The sequence below is a fragment of the Sorex fumeus genome, unplaced genomic scaffold (genome assembly GCF_029834395.1).
Source record: "Sorex fumeus unplaced genomic scaffold, SorFum_2.1 ptg000002l, whole genome shotgun sequence".
Classification (NCBI taxonomy): Eukaryota; Metazoa; Chordata; class Mammalia; order Eulipotyphla; family Soricidae; genus Sorex; species Sorex fumeus.
This window is the reverse complement of record NW_026606059.1, coordinates 60095261-60113404: the sequence shown is the minus strand read 5'-3', so window position 1 is coordinate 60113404 and position 18144 is coordinate 60095261. Positions and strand designations below refer to the sequence as shown.

The 18144-nt window shown below is 46.3% G+C and overlaps 1 protein-coding gene across 1 annotated transcript in view; it reads right to left on the bottom strand.

Annotated features, from left to right (window-relative positions):
- Positions 1 to 17900, bottom strand: part of SNTB1 (syntrophin beta 1) — a 277030-nt gene extending 259130 nt beyond the window's left edge. The window contains exons 1-2 of the mRNA XM_056111087.1: positions 17814 to 17900; positions 16733 to 17371 (exon numbers count right to left, since the gene is read on the bottom strand). Of these exons, the coding sequence (XP_055967062.1) occupies positions 16733 to 17270 (538 nt within the window). The 5' untranslated portion in view covers positions 17271 to 17371; positions 17814 to 17900. The remainder of the gene's footprint in view (positions 1 to 16732; positions 17372 to 17813) is intronic.
- Between the last annotated feature and the right edge of the window lie 244 nt (positions 17901 to 18144).

The following is an 18144-nucleotide window of genomic DNA, read 5'->3' as shown; positions in this document are numbered from 1 at the left end:
CGTCACTGGCTGACCACAAACAAGGCTTCTCTTTTGAAAGTCATGTCAACAGGGTTGGCTGCTCAGTAGATCAAGTTTCAGATAATCAACACAGATTTCTTAGCATTAGTATATGCACGGATATTTGTGACATACTTAAAGGGGAAATTTTGGATCAAATCACTGTATTTTATCCAACACTCCTGTAGGTACAGATTCCAGGAAAGTTGGTTAATGATTTCAGTTGTGTGGATTGAGGCACTGACTCATACAGGAAGGAGAGAGAAAGTTCCCGAGTTAACAGCCCTCATGGCTGGGCCAATCACATGCTTAAGAGCAAACTTTCCTGTGTTGGACGCCAGTATCAAAGGTGCGCCCCACCTATTCCATGAAAATGGATCAACCTGCTCTGAGGTTTGCCAATGTTCAGCCTCTGGTGCAGGCTCCACGCCTACAAGTGAAAAGGAACTTACTGGAACACTTAGGTGAGGCCAGATGGTAGCACTATGGTGTCATCAGATACTTGACAAAAAGTGCTGGAACTTAGTCACTGTCCATTCAGTCTCAAATTTCTTGCCAAATGTCACCGAAATGCAATGAAAACCTCCCCAGGAGGTGGATTTGTTTGCTAAGATTGCTGCCACAAAGTACGGTGAACTGGGTGTTTGAAACAACAGGAACTCTCCATCTCTCATAGTTCTGGAGGCCAGAAATCTGAAATCAAGGTGTGGCTAGGGTTGGTGTCCTGAGAGCATACAAGGAGAATCAGCTCCAGGCCTCTTCCAACTTATGGTGTTTGCTGACAATCACTAGAATTTTGTGGGGTAGAGAAGCAGGACTCCAAACTCACTTTTGAGTCACAGGTGTGTGTGTGTGTGTGTGTGTGTGTGTGTGTGTGTGTGTGTGTGTGTGCATCTCTGTCTGTGTGTCTGAGCGTACATGCCTAAACTTTCCCAGCACAAGTAGAAAGTCATGTTGGATTCCAGACTCTTCCTATTTCAATGTGAACTCATCTTAACTAATGACTCTTAACTAATGACAACTGCCATGACCCTATTATTGTCAACTTCTGAGGACCTGGGGAATACGTCAACATGTGAACTTGGAAAGGAGACACACAGTCTCCCACCAGATGAAAATCTTTAAGATGAGAAAGACCAAAGAAAAGAATGAACATTCAACAGGCCTAGATAAGAAAATTGACAGCAAGAACATGGGACATAGAGGCCTATGAGCTGCCCCCTGAGTCATCCATTCTTCCTAGGGAGCTGACTCTGAGGACCACTACTCTATATGGCGAGGTTGTTGCTTGTTCCTGGTGAAGAAGTAGGCAGAGGCAGATGAGAATGTATTCTTGTGTCTGGTCTGTGCTTCCTTCAGCCTTGCAAAGCATTTCTTGCTGTTCCCCACTTTCCAGATTTCTCCCTCCTCACAGATACTGTACCATCTCTAATTCTCAATCAGCAAAGATGTCGATAATGTGAGCATTTCCCAGGAGAGTTCTGTCTTTACAATAATGGAAACTTTTGATCTTCCCCAAATCTACTTTGTACACTACATGCACGCACATATATAAAAATAAGACATCAGCTTTTTTTGTTTTTTGCTTTTTTTTTGCTTTTTGGATCACACCCGGCGATGCACAGGGGTTACTCCTGGCTCTGCACTCAGGAATTACTCCTGGCGGTAATCACGGAACCATATGGGATGCTGGGAATTGAACCTGGGGCAGCCACATGCAAGGCAAATGCCCTACCCGCTGTGTTATCACTCCGAGATACCAGCTTTTTGAAAAAAATGAATAGCTGGAAAAGAAATTTTACAAATCACTATCTAAGATTTCTTCTGGGAAAGGTTTTCTTCTTTGTGGCTAGGGATGGATCTCAGTAGTTGGCAACTGCCTCCCCGCTCGAGCAAATCGACGATCAACGGGAGGGCCTCACATGTATAATGCCCAAGTTTTTCTTCAGATAATTTCTTCATGTCTTATAGGCATTTTCAAATAATATACTATTTAATTGAGTGTTTGAAACAGTTAAAAACTTATGTCCACACTATTCTTCTGATAAACACAAATCACTAAGCAAATCAAAATGGGAACACCATGGCTCCTTGCCATTTCACAATAATTGAAACGATGATGCATTGGTGGTGAGCACATTGTCTGGAAAAATGAGAAATAATGAGTCTGTGACATGAGTTCTAAGTATTATTTTTAAAAAAATTACCCAGGCAACAATTTTAAGTGTTTAAAGTATTGGAAAACCAACAAATCCATTAAAAAGTCATGTTTTTCCAGGTCCTAAAATGTAAGGATGTTCACACACATATCTAGGTAATTTAATCCCTCTTTCAGCCCAGAATTGATATACAAAGCCTTATAATACCTATATTATATCACAGTCAATAATTCTCACCAAACATAGTTACTTTATTTGTGAGTGTTGGTGACAGGAAGGGAGCATAGGTTTGTGCCACCCAGCTATGCTCATAGGGCTTTTTCCTAACTCTGTGCTCAAGTATCACTCTGGCAAGTGCTCAGGGAATAATGTTAGGGATTAAAGTAGAGTGTGCTGCAAGCAAAGCAATTGCTTTGCCCCTGTACTATCTTTCTATCCCAGCTATTTTTTTCCTTTGTTCTTTTTTTCTTTTTTTCCCCCCGCTGTTTAAATCCTGCAGTATTAGACCTGATCCCTTCTCTTAGGATTGTGCACTCTAGTAAAGAAAGACAGCTACAATGATAATAACCGATACTCTCTGAACTTTACATGCTAGATACTATATACTATGTTCTCTGTTAACTCTATATTCTCACCTCAGCCATACAAAAAAAGAAGTACCAGTTCTGCGGGGACTTCTCTGAGAAAGACCAATGGGTGGTGAATAGGCACATGAAAAAATGCTCATCATCACTTAGGGAAATATTTATCAAGATGACAAAGAGATACCATCTCACACCAGGGAGAATGGCATACATCAAAAATACTAGGAACAATCTAAGTTGGCAGGGATGCAGTGAAAAAAGAACTCTCATCTACTGACAGTGGAAATGTTGCCTGGTTCAGCCTTTATAGAAAACTATACAGCGATATAGCAGTCAACAAAGAATTAAGCTCCTATCAGATACAGCAATTCCACTTCTGGCTATTACTTCCAGAACACAAAAAAGATTCTTTCAAAAAGACACACACAGATCATTTTTCATTGCAGAACTTAGTACAATAGCTGAGATATGGAATCAACCATGTCCAATGAAAGATAATGGATCATGAAGAAGTGGTACATATACACAAATGAATACTAGACAATTGTAAGGAATGATGGAATCATGGAATTCATTGCTAGATGGATAGAACTGGAAGATATGTTGAGTAAAAGCAGAAGAAGGACAAACACAGAACGATCTCACTTATATGTGAACTATTGACTAACTCAATAAGGAAATGCAATATTTGGAAAGTGGATACCCAGATCAACCTTGGTCACAGAACATGGGAAGGAAAAGGACAGAGAAGGAAAAAAATGAAGGAGTAATGCAGAGATAGAGAGGATGTAATGAGTCAAGGAGATCCTAGTACATCAGTGGTCTAAAGGAGTGGTATAGCTAAATATCCAAACCAGAGTCAACAACACTGTTAACAAGAGATCCAAATGGCAAAAATCAAAATTAAAAAGATGCCTGTCAAGGTAGTGGGCTGGAGAGTTGGAAGGGGGGGGAGGGTAAGGGCAGATGGAAGGGAAAAAATGGTTGAGGGAGAAGACACTGGCAGTGGGATTGGTGCTGGAACACAGTATATCTAACACTCAACTATGAATAACTTTATTAATCCTGGTTCTCTGACAAAATAAATTAAAAAGTTTTAAAGTACCTGTTCTGATCTCCAGTTATCAATGAGAAAACTGAGTTCTAGAAAAATCCCAAGGTAAGGCAGCAGCCCAAGGTCACAAAGCTAGTTTGTCCAGTTGGCTCACACCGAGTCCAAGCTTTGGACTGTCCTTCAAGGCCTCAATAGCCCCTTTGTTGTCACAACAGGAATAGTATTATGAAAAGAGAGGTGTACAGTTAATGCCTTATGTATGCTCCAAAGCACAAATAAAGCCCAATCAATCTGAAATTTCCAGAGACTAAGCAAAACAGAAAAGTGATCTCTTCAATAATGCAACAAGTAGCTTAAGATGCCCACCTGAGATGAGATGCCTCTGGCTGACCAAAGCCTCACACTATTTACTTTCCTGCTCTTTCTTCACTACTTTACTGTTAATAACTAGATCTTTCCGCACAGGGAGTCTCAGTCACGACTGGACATTAGTTTGTAACCCAACTAATGCCCAGAACAAATCCCTGATTAACTGAAACCAGGAGCTCTTGGTGAAGGAGCCAGCCTTAAAGGTTTTTAAAAGCTTCCCTGTGTGATCAAGGTTGAAAACCAGTAACACTAGGGTGGATGTAGTCTGGGTGTCCTGCCAGAGGACATCTGGCAGAATCTGAGACATTTCTGCTTATTGCAGGGGAGAGAAGGAGACTATTTGGAGCTATTGGGGAGAGGATAGGAGTGTTACTAGCCATCCTACATGAAAGCCAGCCTTCATCCCCAGCAAAAAATATCTTCTCCAAAATAACACAAACACTAAAGGTTGAGAAACAGAGAACGGCTGCAGTGCAATAACCTGATTTTGACAGGATCTACTTGCAGGCACTGTCCAAGCAAGTTGGATGTACACCTGTCTGTCCACCACACATTTACACACCTGCAAAAATAGGTATTGAGGGGCTGGAGCTATAGTACAGCAGGTAAGGAGTTTGCCTTGCAGGCAGCCAACCTGGGTTCAATTTCCCCTGAGCACCTCCAGGAGTAATTCCTGAGTGGAAAGCCAGGAATAGGTATACCCTTGTACATCGCCAGGTGTGACCCAAAAAGGAAAAAAAAACACAAACAGAAAACAAACAAACAAACAAAATGGGTATTGAGGGCCCAAGCTTTGCCTTGCATGGCTTCCTGAGGGTGGGACACTCAACCTTGATTGCGTTTGAGTCAGGCTGGGTCTGTGTGCTGTGTCTCTGCCTCTAAGAGTCCCTATCAATGCTTTAGGAAGGGGGCACCTGGTCAAGGCAGAACCAGCTTGGGGTGACAAGGCTCTATGGGTGAGTTATTGGATAGGCTTGAGTATTTAAAAATTACTGATAAAACTTCTATAAATTATTGCTCAATTGGGGACACAAAAGACAAAGAAGTGGAGGAGGAGGAGGAGGAAGAGCAGGAAAAGGAAAAGGAAGAGGAAGAAGACAGAGGAGGAGAAAGAGGAGGCCGAGGAGGAGGAGCAGAAGGAGGAGGAAGAAGTAGCAGCAGCTATTAATAACTAGTAAGAGCACAGACTATTACTTTGCTAGAAAAATAGAACCATATAAATATCACAATTTTTTAAAACACCAATTGGTTCAGTCAACAGTGGCTAAAACCATATGCCAAAGAGCAGTATAGGTATATTGTTTCTGACACTGAAATATACTGTATATATGATATTATATATTAGAATACTTATTTATATATTAGAGTAAATACATATTCATAGATTAATATGAAAAAATCTACTTTAATGTTAGAATGCACATAATCTTCTGGGAAACAGAGGAGCCAAGGGGAAGGGTAGGCAAATAAAGGAGATAAACTGTATTTTTTCACTTAGTCAAAGTCTAAAAATGAAACAGAGAACAGAGGACAAACTATGGATATTGCCAGCAAAAAAAAAAATCATTAACCTTGATTTTCACTGCAGATGAAAGGGCGTTTCAGATGAAAGCATTTGAAATTCAGGGCCCCAAGTAGCTTAGGAATTATCTGTATTTTAAATTTCACTCTGCTTATGCAACACTTCTGTACAAGTCACCTCTTCTGAGAAGCGTTCTTTTCCATTTCAGATATCCTTGGTACCTGCAGATCGTCCATAAGGTCTGATACAGCAGTTACTCCTTCATAATTTATTCTTCTTCATAAGATGTATTTGCAATTTATATCAATGTAATTTATTACTCTACACCTGTCTCCTCTCTGAACTGTTCTATTTTTAAAAAATGAGAATTTCATCTTAATCTCTATAGAATTCGCTTTACAGTATCAGTAAGGTCTCAGAAATATTAAAAGAAAAATTATTTTAATAACTAATTCTGTATCTATTCTAAAACATATCTCACCAATGTAAACTATGCACTTAAAAATATTTAATTACTCCTGACTTGGGAAAGGTGCCTCAAAATTGCTGAAGTCAGGACTCAAGAGATAAAGTTGAGGTTAAAGCAACTGCAGCCTACCCCATTCAATCTCCAGCGCCATGCAGGGTACCCTGAGTACCACCAGGAGAATTCCTGAGCACAGAGTCAGGAATAAGCCCTGAACACAACTGGGTGTGGGGAAAAAAATCCCTGGTGTCTAGTTTGTTTGGGGGCCACACCTGGCTGGTTTTAGGGCTTACTCCTGGCTTTATGCTCAGGGATCAATCCTGGTGGGGTAGGGGTACCCTATGTGTTGCCAGAGATTGAACCCATGTTGTCATCTGCAGAATGTGTACCTTTTCTGCTATGATGCTGCTCCAGCTCCTAGAGTCAAGTTCTTAAAGTCAAGTTCTTGCCCAGAGCTCGGATACCTGCTCTTGTCATTCATTTGAGGTCCTTTCAATCTGAGATCACTTTAGATTGAACTATCAAGATTTAAAAAAAAAAACCTCAGATGACATTGTGAATTCAGATAATAATATTTATTGAACCAGAAAACTGCAATTCAAAAATCTTAGGGTAGAGAGTTGGAGAGGTAGTACAGTGGGCAGAGTACTTGCCTTGCATGTGGCTGACCAGAGTTTGATTCCCAGCATCCCATATGGTGACTCAAGACCCACGAGGAGTGATCCCTCAGGTCAGAGCCAGGAATAAACCTGAGCAAGGTGAGGCCCAGAAACAAAGAGAAAAATCTTAGGATATATATTTTTTGTTCCTGCTAGAAGGACAAAATTTTCAGTACACGAATTCTTTTGTTGACCCTTTCTGTGCATTGGGTTTATTTTTTCCTTTGTCCCTGCATTGAAGAGTGTTTCTTTGCTGTCCCAACATTTAGCAGGCATCCCATTCGATTTCTCACCTTTGAATTTCTTCTTTAGGAGTAGAATAACAACAATTTATCTTCCCCTGGATGGCTTACTGCTTTCCATGAAACATGAATAAAAATATTAACAGAAAGAGAGAGAGAGAGAGAGAGAGAGAGAGAGAGAGAGAGAGAGAGGAAGAAGAAAAAAGTGCTTGACATGAAGGCAGACATAGAGGTGGGGGGCAGGTGGGGAGTATCGCGGGAGAGAAACTGGGGACATCAGTGGTGGGAAATGTACACTGATGAAGGGATGGGTGTTGGAACATTTAACAACCTTGTAAATGTATACCATGGTAATTCAATTTAAAATATATTACATATACATGTAACAATAACAACAATAATTACAGAATAAAATACTCAAGCATAATTCCGGTGGGGTAAATTGTGCATAGTTTTGCTTTTTAATAACAGAAGCAGCTTGCCTTCATTTGGCTACAAAGACCTCCACATCCCTGCATTTACTAGAAAAATTTTGAAAAATTTCTCATTTTGCTGTGTAAGTTAAATCCTTACTCGCCAGCTTTCCTTTCACAAAACACTGCTCCGCGTGTTCTGCAGAGTCAGCGTATTGGACATCGTTCACATCTGCCTACCCCAAACCACAGCAGCCTACATTGTGGTTTGGTTGATGGGAAACATCTGCAGCTACTAAAAGTCATCAATGAAATGTAGCCTTGTGGGTTCCCAGTTCATCCTGGACAGGGGAAACACACTCTCCTAAGCCATCAACTACACCATTAGGTTCCCTAACACAATTCCTAATCTGTTCCTGTGACCCACCCCCCAAAGCTTGTATATAATTCACTGAACCCTTCATACAATCTCTTTGATTGAAACTCTATCAGATGATCCTGCTTAGGCAAAATGAAATATGACATATTGCCTAGTTAGTGATTTCGTGCTCATTATGTCCCTGGCAATGAACTTATCATGCTACCACACATAATCATTTTACTCCTCACAATGACCAAACTGATTAAGAGGAGGGATCTTGTAGGGTAAGTGATTTGCACAAGATCATTACCGCCAGAAAGGCAGTAAAATGAATAAATAAATAAATAAATAAAAGAAGTCCAGAAAATGTAATTCCAAGGCCACCTACTCCAGCCACTTCATTCAACCACTTCATTCAATGGCACCAGGGGGTGAGGGGGGTGGGGGGTTGGGCAATTTGAACAGCAATTTGAAGAGCACTGCAAATAAATGGGTATGTCCAGTGCAGTAATACTTTGCACATGTGTCAACATGCTAGAATGTTACTTCAAATGACAAGAAAATCGTTTTTAAAACTACTAAAAGTAAAAAAAAATTTTTTTAAAGTAAAAAAAAAATAAAATAAAATAAAACTACTAAAAGTACTACGTTCCTGTAGGGGGTCATCATTTTAATTTCCATTATAATCACTATGAATCAGGAACTTTTCCATCTCGTCCAGCCCAGTTTGGGACCAGGGCTCATTTGCATGGGGCTGTGAGGGCCTTTACTTCATGATGCATATTACATCTTTTAAGCCTCACTCTGCAGGCCAGAGCTAAAGGCGAGCATTATTATAGATCAAAGCCAGTGAAGTGGGTAATGAGGTTTGCTATATAAAACACTTGTTACAAATGCAGGGGAAATTCTGCCTTTTCTTTAACATTGACTGCCTTGAAATGCCTCATTTGAAACAGAATTCTTAGTAGGCTGCTGGAGGATAATTTCCCTTCGCCAAACAGACCACTGGTAGCTTCTGCTAGAAGTCTTTCACAAACGTGACCTGTGTGCGGTGAGTTATTTTTAATATATGCGCCACGGGGTGATGGCAAAGATGCACTGCTGAGCACAAAAAGCATTTTCCACCACAGCAGCAACGAGGAACGGGAGGATCCGTCCGATTGGCTCCTTTCAAGGAGTAAGGGTTGAATTCTCAAGCCCGTACTTAAACTTAAAACAGACATCATTCAAAATACCCAAACAGCTTTCCTCTCCTCAGGCAGAGGGAAGGACAAAGGAAAAGGGGTTATCAATCCAACATTCAAGACCATCACTTTGCAGATTATGTCTGGCTTCTCTTTTGCCAAAGGTCGTCAAGACTGGTCTAACATCACATCTTTCTTCTTCTCTAGTTGGAGCAGGGAATAGTTTTCATGCTCAGTGCGAGTTTCATGGTTCGAAGTCCCGTAGCAAGAGCAACGGAGAAGGATGTCACAGAAAGGATGAGGAAAGCCATGGTCCTTTTCCTCTTTCTCCTCTCTACCATGCTCTCTCCTTCCCATCTCCTCTCTCTCTCTCCCCTTCCTTCCATCAGTCCTTTTCCCCCCTTCCTAATCTTTCTTCCTCCCTCCCTCCCTTTTTCCCTCCCTCCCTCCCTCCCTCCCTCCCTCCCTCCCTCCCTCCTTCCCCCCCTCTCTCCCTCCCTCCCTTCCTTCTTTATCTTCATTTTTTTTGTTCTCTTTTTGTTTGGGGGCCACATGCAATAGTGCTCAGGGCTTATTCCTGACCCAGAAGTAAGGAGTTCGGGGATCACTCCTGGCAAGCTCGGGGGAGCGTTTGTGAAAAGCTTCTAGCAGAAGCTACCAGTGGTCTGTTTGGCAAAGGGAAATTATCCTCCAGCAGCCTACTATGGGCACCAGGGATGGAAACTGGATGGGCTGTGTGCAAGGCAAGTACCCTACCTGCTGTACTATCACTCCAGTCCCTTTCTTTCGAACACTTTTACACACTGATATGTGCCAGGTACTAACGCTTGATGTACTGGAGCACAAATCCCATGACTTTTGAGCACTGTCACCTGCTCCATGCATCCTTCCTCCTTCACTACCTTTACTGCGGTCAGGTCCTTGCAATCAGAGCGCGCACTTGACAAGCCCCATTAGCCCCTGCTGTCTGCTGCCTGCATCCTACAATTGTGTCTCGTGCAGCGGGAAGACTCTGGTGGGTGCCAGAGAATCTGGTTCCCAGTTCCCTCAGATAAAGGATAACTTCAGACAAATCAGCTCATCTCTGGGCATTTCCACTTCCTCCCATGAAGGGCTTTGGGGGGAATCCTGATACCCCTGCAACCACCATCCACAGAGGATCCATGTGCTGTCAAACCTAAAATGGGAGTGAAGTCACTTGAGCAACTGAAACTTTGCTGCAGACGAGGCTCTGGTGTAATTCAGGACACCCAGGCTGCTGGTGGGCCAGGGAGTGGTCACTCGCTCACATGAGTTATCTCGAGATGTGAGACTGAGCCGGATATGTCCTTGCTTCGAGCCCTGTATGCACATGATGAAATTCCAGCTCGCTAAGAAGGCCCACAGGCAACACCCTCCTCAGTCCTCTGTACGGCTCCTATGCTCTTAGGAGTGATCCTGAGGGACCTGCTTGCCATGGGCCTGTGCTCTCATGTGCATCAATAGAGTTCCAAGATGCCAAGGTCTAGAAGTCACATTGCTGGACCCTGGCATGACTGCTCTGGGTCAGTTTCTTGAAAACTGTTTATTTTGAGAGGAGAATGGGAAAGGTCCCACCTAGTGGTGCTCAGGGACTTCTCCAGGCTCTGCTTGGGGGGCGGGGGGGGGGAGGGTGCTACCCTTGCTCAGAGGTCACTCCTGACAGCATTCAGGAGACCATGTGGTGTCTGGGATCAAACCGGGCTTGGCTGCATGCAAGAAAAGCACCTTGTCCCTATACATTTCTCTCGACCTCTTAAAAGTTGTTTCTTGAGGGCAATGCCCTAGAGGTGTGTGATACAGAGAAGAAACTGTATTTCTCATTAGATGGGTAGATAAAGAATTGAATGAGGAACTTCTATGCAATGAGGCAGGGCATGCTTACTTACTGTGGTTCAGGATACTCTTGAGATATTGCGGGTGTACTCTGTTTTTTGTTTTTATTTATTTTTTCAGTGGGAGAGGAGAGTTCAGCTTCACCTCAAGGCTTGCTTCTTACTACTCATTTCTAGCAGTACTCCGGAGCCACATGTGGTGCTGGGGATGACTGCATGCAAGGCAAGTGCCCTGCCCATTATGCTATCTCTCTGGCTTCTGCCTGGAAATTCTATACCATCACAGCTTTAGCAAACCAGATGTGTTTGGCAGAAAAACAGCTCCCCTCCCTCAAGAGATGGCCATGTTCTAGAATCCAATTCCAGAAATCCTTATAAGGCAAAGGAAGATTGACTGAAAAATTGAGTGAGGCTTACCATCAATTAATTTTTTAAATATGGTGGTTATCCTGGGGTCTCCGGGTGTGATGAAAGTCCTTGAATATGGGGTAGGTCAGAGATCAGAGGAATAGACATAACATGTGCAAGGCCCCAAGTTTCATCTCCAGCACCATTAGGCTGCTCCCAGGACGCCTGAATGTAGTCCTAGAGGGCTTCCCAGAGCAGCTGGGTAGCACCTCTGGATCTGAGTAACACCACATTGCTGGACCCTAGCTTCACTATCCTGCCAGTTGGCTAAGTGACTCTGAGAGCCCCTAAGCCTCTTAGGAGCCACCCAAAAATGCAGAAGGGAGGATGTATTACTTTGAAACGAGAAAGATTTCAGCTGCTAGTAGAAGCTTCAAAAAATCAAGAGATACAAGAGCCAAGTCATATGAGTGATCTCTAGAAGCTTCTAAAAAAGTCAAGGGGTCAGATGCTCTTCAAGAGTATCCAGGAAAAAAAAGAATGCAGCCCAAGAGACACCGTAATTTTACTTCAATGAGATCCACATCTGATTTGATTTAAAAAAAAAAACCTGATAATAAATTGATATAATTTATATTTTCATTTGTTATAGCAGCAATAAAAAACTGATCCAGTGGAGGGAAGGAGACCTATTTAGGCCAAATGATTGCATTTATCAATCCTTATCAGCAAGGACTGCAGTTCTTATCTGCTCATCCCTAAGGCTGTTTATAAGGCTCACAACCAGTGCTAGAACCTCAGGATTTCCTCATAGCAGTCCTTCCTTTTTTGGCAAGTGACTTCCCTGATTTGTGCCTTAGTTTTTGCATCTATGTGGCTCTGCATTATGGTGAAAATCCACTTATTTAGTAATGCACCTTGCACAATGTGTTATCAAGGGTTAGTCATTAATAAATCATAAAAATCTTGTAAAAGGTTAGGTAAAAAAAATGGTCTAGTAGAATTGGAATGCAGAGAACACTGGTTCTTAAGAAGGTGAGGCTCAATGCAGGCTCAAAATAGCAGTTCATACACTTACGGAGATACGAGAGATGCCCAGAGCCAAGGGGACAGGATTCTACTCATGGTCATGAGAGAAGCTGAGGATACAATATTTTTAATAAGTTCATTTATGGGGGGCTGGAACCCCTATAGTGGGTAGGGCACTTGCCTTGCACACAGTAGATCCAGATTAAATCTCTGGAATCCCATATGGTTCCCGAGCCTGCCAGGAGTAATTCTTGAGCACAGAGCCAAAAGTAAGCCCTGAGTACTGCCAGGTGTAGCCTGCCCCTCCCCCCACCAAAAAAAGTCAATTCACTTCTTCTTTATATTAATACCATAATAAAAAATTCTATTGCTTTTTAAATTTAGAATTTGCTTGGGTTATATTATTTATGCAATTCATTTCATGATAATGAAGAGTATGTGCTTAATTCTATGGATCAGTATTCGAGGTCCAGTATGCCCTTATATCTTGGCCATATCTTTCAACCAAGTTAGCAAAAACCAATAGATGAAAAGCAATGTAATAGTCGAGGAGATGGCTCAAAGGGCTGAGGGCACAGTCTGCAAGCAGGAAGAGCAGCTCAGTTCCCACACCACGTGGTTCCCCAAGATATTAGAAACCCCTGGAGCCAGAGAGATGGCACAAACGACTGGAGCACATGGGAGAGGCCCGAGCTTGAGCCCTGTCAGAGCACACTCTCTCCCCACCGCCCCCCCACCCCACCGAGCCTATAGTTTGTAGGAGAAATCCTGAAGCACCAAGCTGGGAGATTCCAAGAACCAGCAGGGACTCTGCTTCCCCCACCCCCCACCCCCTGCCAAAATAAAAGTGATAAGACCCCAAAGCAAACTTTATTAGAGTAAAAGAAAGGGGTGATCCCTCAGGGGGGGCAATTTCCACTTCATTTTATTGGAACTGTACCAGTAATCTGCAGATGATGGGTAGGTACTGCCTTCAACTTTAATTCTGAGTCCTCTTCCATAATGCAGGCAAGCAAAGCAAGCATGTACAGCCAATTCTTTGCCCCCCCCCCTTTTTTTTTTTCAGGAAAAGCCACTGAGGTCTAGGCACGTTAGGGTGATTCTGTCGACAGAGTAGACCCCTAGGTATGTACAGACACTGGTGCTCAATGGTTCTGTTCTCAGCGCGCTTACTCACTGGTAGAGAAAAGAGCTCTCCACTAGGGGGCATTTGTTGCATCAGGGGGTGAAGGTTGGCTGTGGTTGAAGATATGCACTGGCCCCTTCAAACAGGGAAAAAACCAACTTCAGAAAGGTCATCTACATCCTAAAGCAGCATCTCTGCCACACCTCTCACCCACTCCCAGATTACAGCAGGCAAACAGCGCTCTTCTGTAGAAATCCTGGAATCAAGACTGCGTTTCCAAATATGAGCACATAGGTAGGTAATTTTTTTTTTTAAAGTCTCTTCGGGTGGTACAAGAGAAACTCCTTCAGCTGGGAAGCTCTCTGTCAGATCAAACAAGGAAAGACAGAATGTATACTACTTGACTGGAGGGGGCACATGACCCCTGCATCCTCAGTGGCAGTTTACAAACACCTTCCAAAAAGAGACACCAGGAAGAGTGGTTGTCTTCTGAGCAGTATGCATGAGGGGCAGAGGGGGTGGGGTCATGCTCAGTGATGACCCCTGGGCTAGTGGTTTAGTGCTAGGGTCTGAGGCTGTTGGAGGTGGAGGGGTAAGATCTAACCAAGGTGGGAGAATGGAGTGGGCTACATACACCCATGGAGGCTCAGGATGACACACTATTTCTTTTTTTAGCATTTGCTTGAAGCAAAATATTTTTTATTAAAATAAATTTAGAGAAATTAAATGTGAGGGGAGGGGAAAAGAGAGAGATAAATGTTTAGGAGACAACATTGGCAACTCCGGGGCAGGGGGTGGGGGTTGGGGGTGCAGGGGAGAAAACCAAAGAGACACTATTACAAGGAAGGTACCTACTGCCTGCTCTGAAAAGAGTCGATTTTTCAACTATGGGCCCCGAAGTGCAGACCAAAAGAAAACAAACCTGGCTTCAATCTCTGCTACAGCATATGGTGTCCTGAGCACCGCCAGGAGCTTATACTGTGGAGGCCCCCAGGTCTTCCTCGGAGGCCCCACCTGCATCCCCTGACAGTGAGTGTAAGAATGTCACATGAGAACTGGAGAAATAGCACAGAGTGTAGGGCGTTTGCCGCACACACACGAACCTGGGTTCAATCTCTGCTAGAATATGTGGTCTCCCTGAGCACCGCCTGGGATGATCTCTGAGCACAGAGCCAGGAGTAACCTTGTTGCACAACCAGGTATAGCCCAAAGATCAAAATGGTCACAGTCAGGGATAGCCCTGTACACAGCCCAAAACAACCAAACTAAAACAAACAACAACAGCAGCTGCATCAATAAAGCTTGAAAATTGCTTGATCTTTTTTGTTTTGTTTTTTCCCTGTCAAGGACTGAACCCTGGGGTATCTGCAAAGCAAGGGATCTACTGCTGAGTAAAATCCCTGACCTGTATAAGTGATTTTCTTTCTTCTTTTTTTTCCTTTGCTTTTGGGCCACACCTGGTTTTGCTCCTGGCTCTGCTCAGGGACCTTTTTTGGCAGTGATCAAGAGACCATATATGGTGCCAGATCAAACTGAACCTAGCCTCATGCAAGGCTACCCTACCTACTGCACTATCTCTCTTATATAAGTGTTTTTCAAGTACATAGGCTCACCTCACTTTTTCTTCCTCTTTTGGGTTTTTTTTTTTCCAAGCACTTTGCTAAGTCATTTTCATGTCAATAAAACCAAGGAGAAAATTTTTGTCTTAATTTTTTTTAAGAGCCTGAAATACAAAGGTGAGCCTTTTGTCTCACATAGATCCTACAGTATATTCTGCACGCTGGTGCCCAACAGACTACAGTCCAAACTGCATGGTCCTGAATCCCAACCTGCCCCTTGGCACACAACCGTGCACACACACTTGAATCAAGAAAACTTTTTTTTCTGTTTGCTTATGTTAATCATCAAGCCAAAACAAATAGCCTTCCACTTTCAGGATCCAGCATAGCAATTAAATATGAAGACATCACAAATCCTCTAGATAAATGGGGATGGGGGGGGGGGGAAGAAAACCTCTGTTCCCACCAAAGAGTTGTTGCATCAGCTACCACACTTAAACCAAGTTGGCTTTTCAACTTTGAACTTTCTCAGTTTCACATACCGGTACCACCAGGCACCATCAGCGGTGGGTGAGCAGGAAATTGATTTTGGCCTCAAATCATCGAGACGGTTGGGTTGAAATCTTCTGATTCAATGGTTACTGAGTTCTTTTATTTATCCCCACTTAAAAGAGGACCTGACCTTAAGTGAAAGATCCAGACAACGCAGCCTGAGGGGAGGGAGAGCCAAATAAATTAAAAAAAAAAAATGCATGAAGGTGTTGCTGATAGTCGTGGGCTTAGTTTAGGAGGGCCAGCGAAGGAGAGAGAATTGCATTGCGTTGGAAGGGGAATGCATTGCCCACTTATGACTTAAACCCCTCCCAATCCCGCAACACCAGGAAACCACAAAAGGTGGTTCCCTGCGTTAGTCACTGTTTAAGGAACTGGAGGCATCAACTTTCACAGATGTGGTTTGTAAGACATCTCACACCAAGGAGGATATATTTATTTACAAATGTCAAGTGGTTTTCACAGCAATCTGGGGGGGGGGGGGGAGTTTGGAGCGGGGGAAGAATTATCCCCCGAAAAGGACGGGCCAAAAAAACTCCCACCCCACTTCCCAGCCCTCCACGCAGAGGCACCTGGAATCCAGACTGACCGGCCCAACTCCTGGCAGCACCCTGAACTTTTGCATAATGCCGCAGCCACACGCTCGCCTGCACGACAGCCCCGCCAGAAATCCAGCAACCCCCCCTTTCAAAAAAAGCGAAGAGGGTAAGGGAAGATGGGGAGAGTTCGCGCTCCACCTTCCCACTCTCAGGTCCCTTCGGATTCAGCCCTCCCAAGCGCTGCCTTGCCGGTGAAGGGGGGTTGTGGGGGGTGTCGGCTGGGCGAGCGAGAACCGTGCCAAAGCAGAAAACTCTCCGCGTGGCTAGAGCTCGGTGAGCTGGCTCCGCCAGGCGCACGGGTGGGCAGCTCGGATCTGCACGTCCACACTTCCAGCTGCACCTCCCAGCCCCGACCCTTCGGAAGCGGTGGGTGGGGGAGTCTCCGCTTTTGCAAAAGGTGCGTCCGAGAGTTCCCACTCTCCGGCCTCGCCACTCACCCCTGCGGGCACGATTCCCGAGTGGAGGCGTGGGGGAGGGAGAAGCGCCCCCCCCCCACCGCGCCTTGAGTAAAAGTTGTTCAAACTCCCTGCCCCCCCGCCCCCGCGCACGCACCGCCCGGGGTGTGACGGCACGTGGGTGCGAGCGGGGCTGCGGCGGACGGGCGCAGGGGCGTGTGCGCGCCGGGAGCGCCCCGCGCGGCCTTAACCCCTTACCTTCCAGCAGCACTTCCTTGCCCGCGCGCTTCAGCGCCTGCACCGCCTCGTCGTGGGTGGCGTCCCGCAGGTCGGCGCCGTTCACCGACAGGATGGCGTCGCCCACGTACAGGGCTTGGGTCTGATCGGCCGCCAGCCCCTTGAAGATCTTGCTGATGAGGATGGGCATCTTGTTCTCCTTGCCGCCCTTGATGCTGATGCCCAGCCCGCCCAGCTCCTGCTTGAGCACCTTCACGCCGCGCTTCTGGTTCGAGATGGACTCGGGCACCTGCTCGGGCAGGTCGGTGAAGGCGGTGCGGACCCCGGCCGGCGAGTCCGGGGGCTGCGCGGCGCCGCCGCCGCCGCCGCCCGCGCCCCTGCAGAACGAGCCATTGGTGGTGGCCGCGGCGAGGCCGTTGGACGCCGCGGCGGCCTCGTCGCAGCTGAGCACCAGGGAGTCGTCGCTCAAGTTCACAAGAACTTTGTGCCAGCGATCGCGCACCAAAACTTCCAGCAGCCCGCTCCGCTGCGCGCGGCCGCCCGCCGCCGCTAGCGCCATCTTTCCGGCATTCTCGGGGAGCCGGGTGACGGCGATCGGGGCTGGGGGGCACGACACGGCGGGTGCGGGACCCGCTCGGGGCCGGGGAGGGGGTGGTTCGCCTGGGGAGAGACCGAGAGCGGGAGGGTCAGGATGGGCGCGCGCACCGCCCCGCGCCCGCGCCGGCCCGACTGCGCCGAGCCCCGGAGCGCGCGCGCCCAGCGCCGGGCTGGAGGCGGGTCGCGGCGGGGAGGGGCGGGGACCCGCCACCCGGCGGCCGCTCACCTGTTCCAGCCGCCGCGGGCTCGGCGTGTGACCGCCGCGCGCCCCGCTCCCCGCCGCCCGCCTCCAGCCGGCCCGGGCCGCCGCGCCCCCGCCCCACCCCGCCCCGCCCCGGCCCTCGGGGCCCCCCGGCGGGGTGTGCGGAGCCAGCTCCCGCCTCTCCTACCTGCCTCCCCCCCAAGGGCACCCCGACTTGGAGCTGTCGCTCCGGTTCAGACCCGTTTGCGCCGAAGTCCACGTCTCCAGCAGCCAAGGCCGGGCGCGCTCCTGCGGGGTTCTTACCTGTCTGCTCTCGGCAAGGGCTCAGACCGAGGCCCCACGCGTTCTCCGACGGTTCCGTGCTAAGTCCGTCCCGGGAGCTGCGCAGGAAAGGCCAGTATCAGCCCGGAGCTCGAAACTTCCTCTCTCCAACGCGAGGCATCCCCCCCTGTCTCCGGAGAGGTTGTCCGTGCTAGCCACGCTTTCAGCAGGTGCTGGCTCCAGGCCCCCCCACCCCGCCGGACACGCGATTTGGGTTCCAGCACTTTATATGTGCTCCGTTTCTGACGCGCCCCCGCCCCCGCCCCCAGTGGCATGCCAAATGTTTCCCAGGATTTGGGCTTGTCTCTTTCTC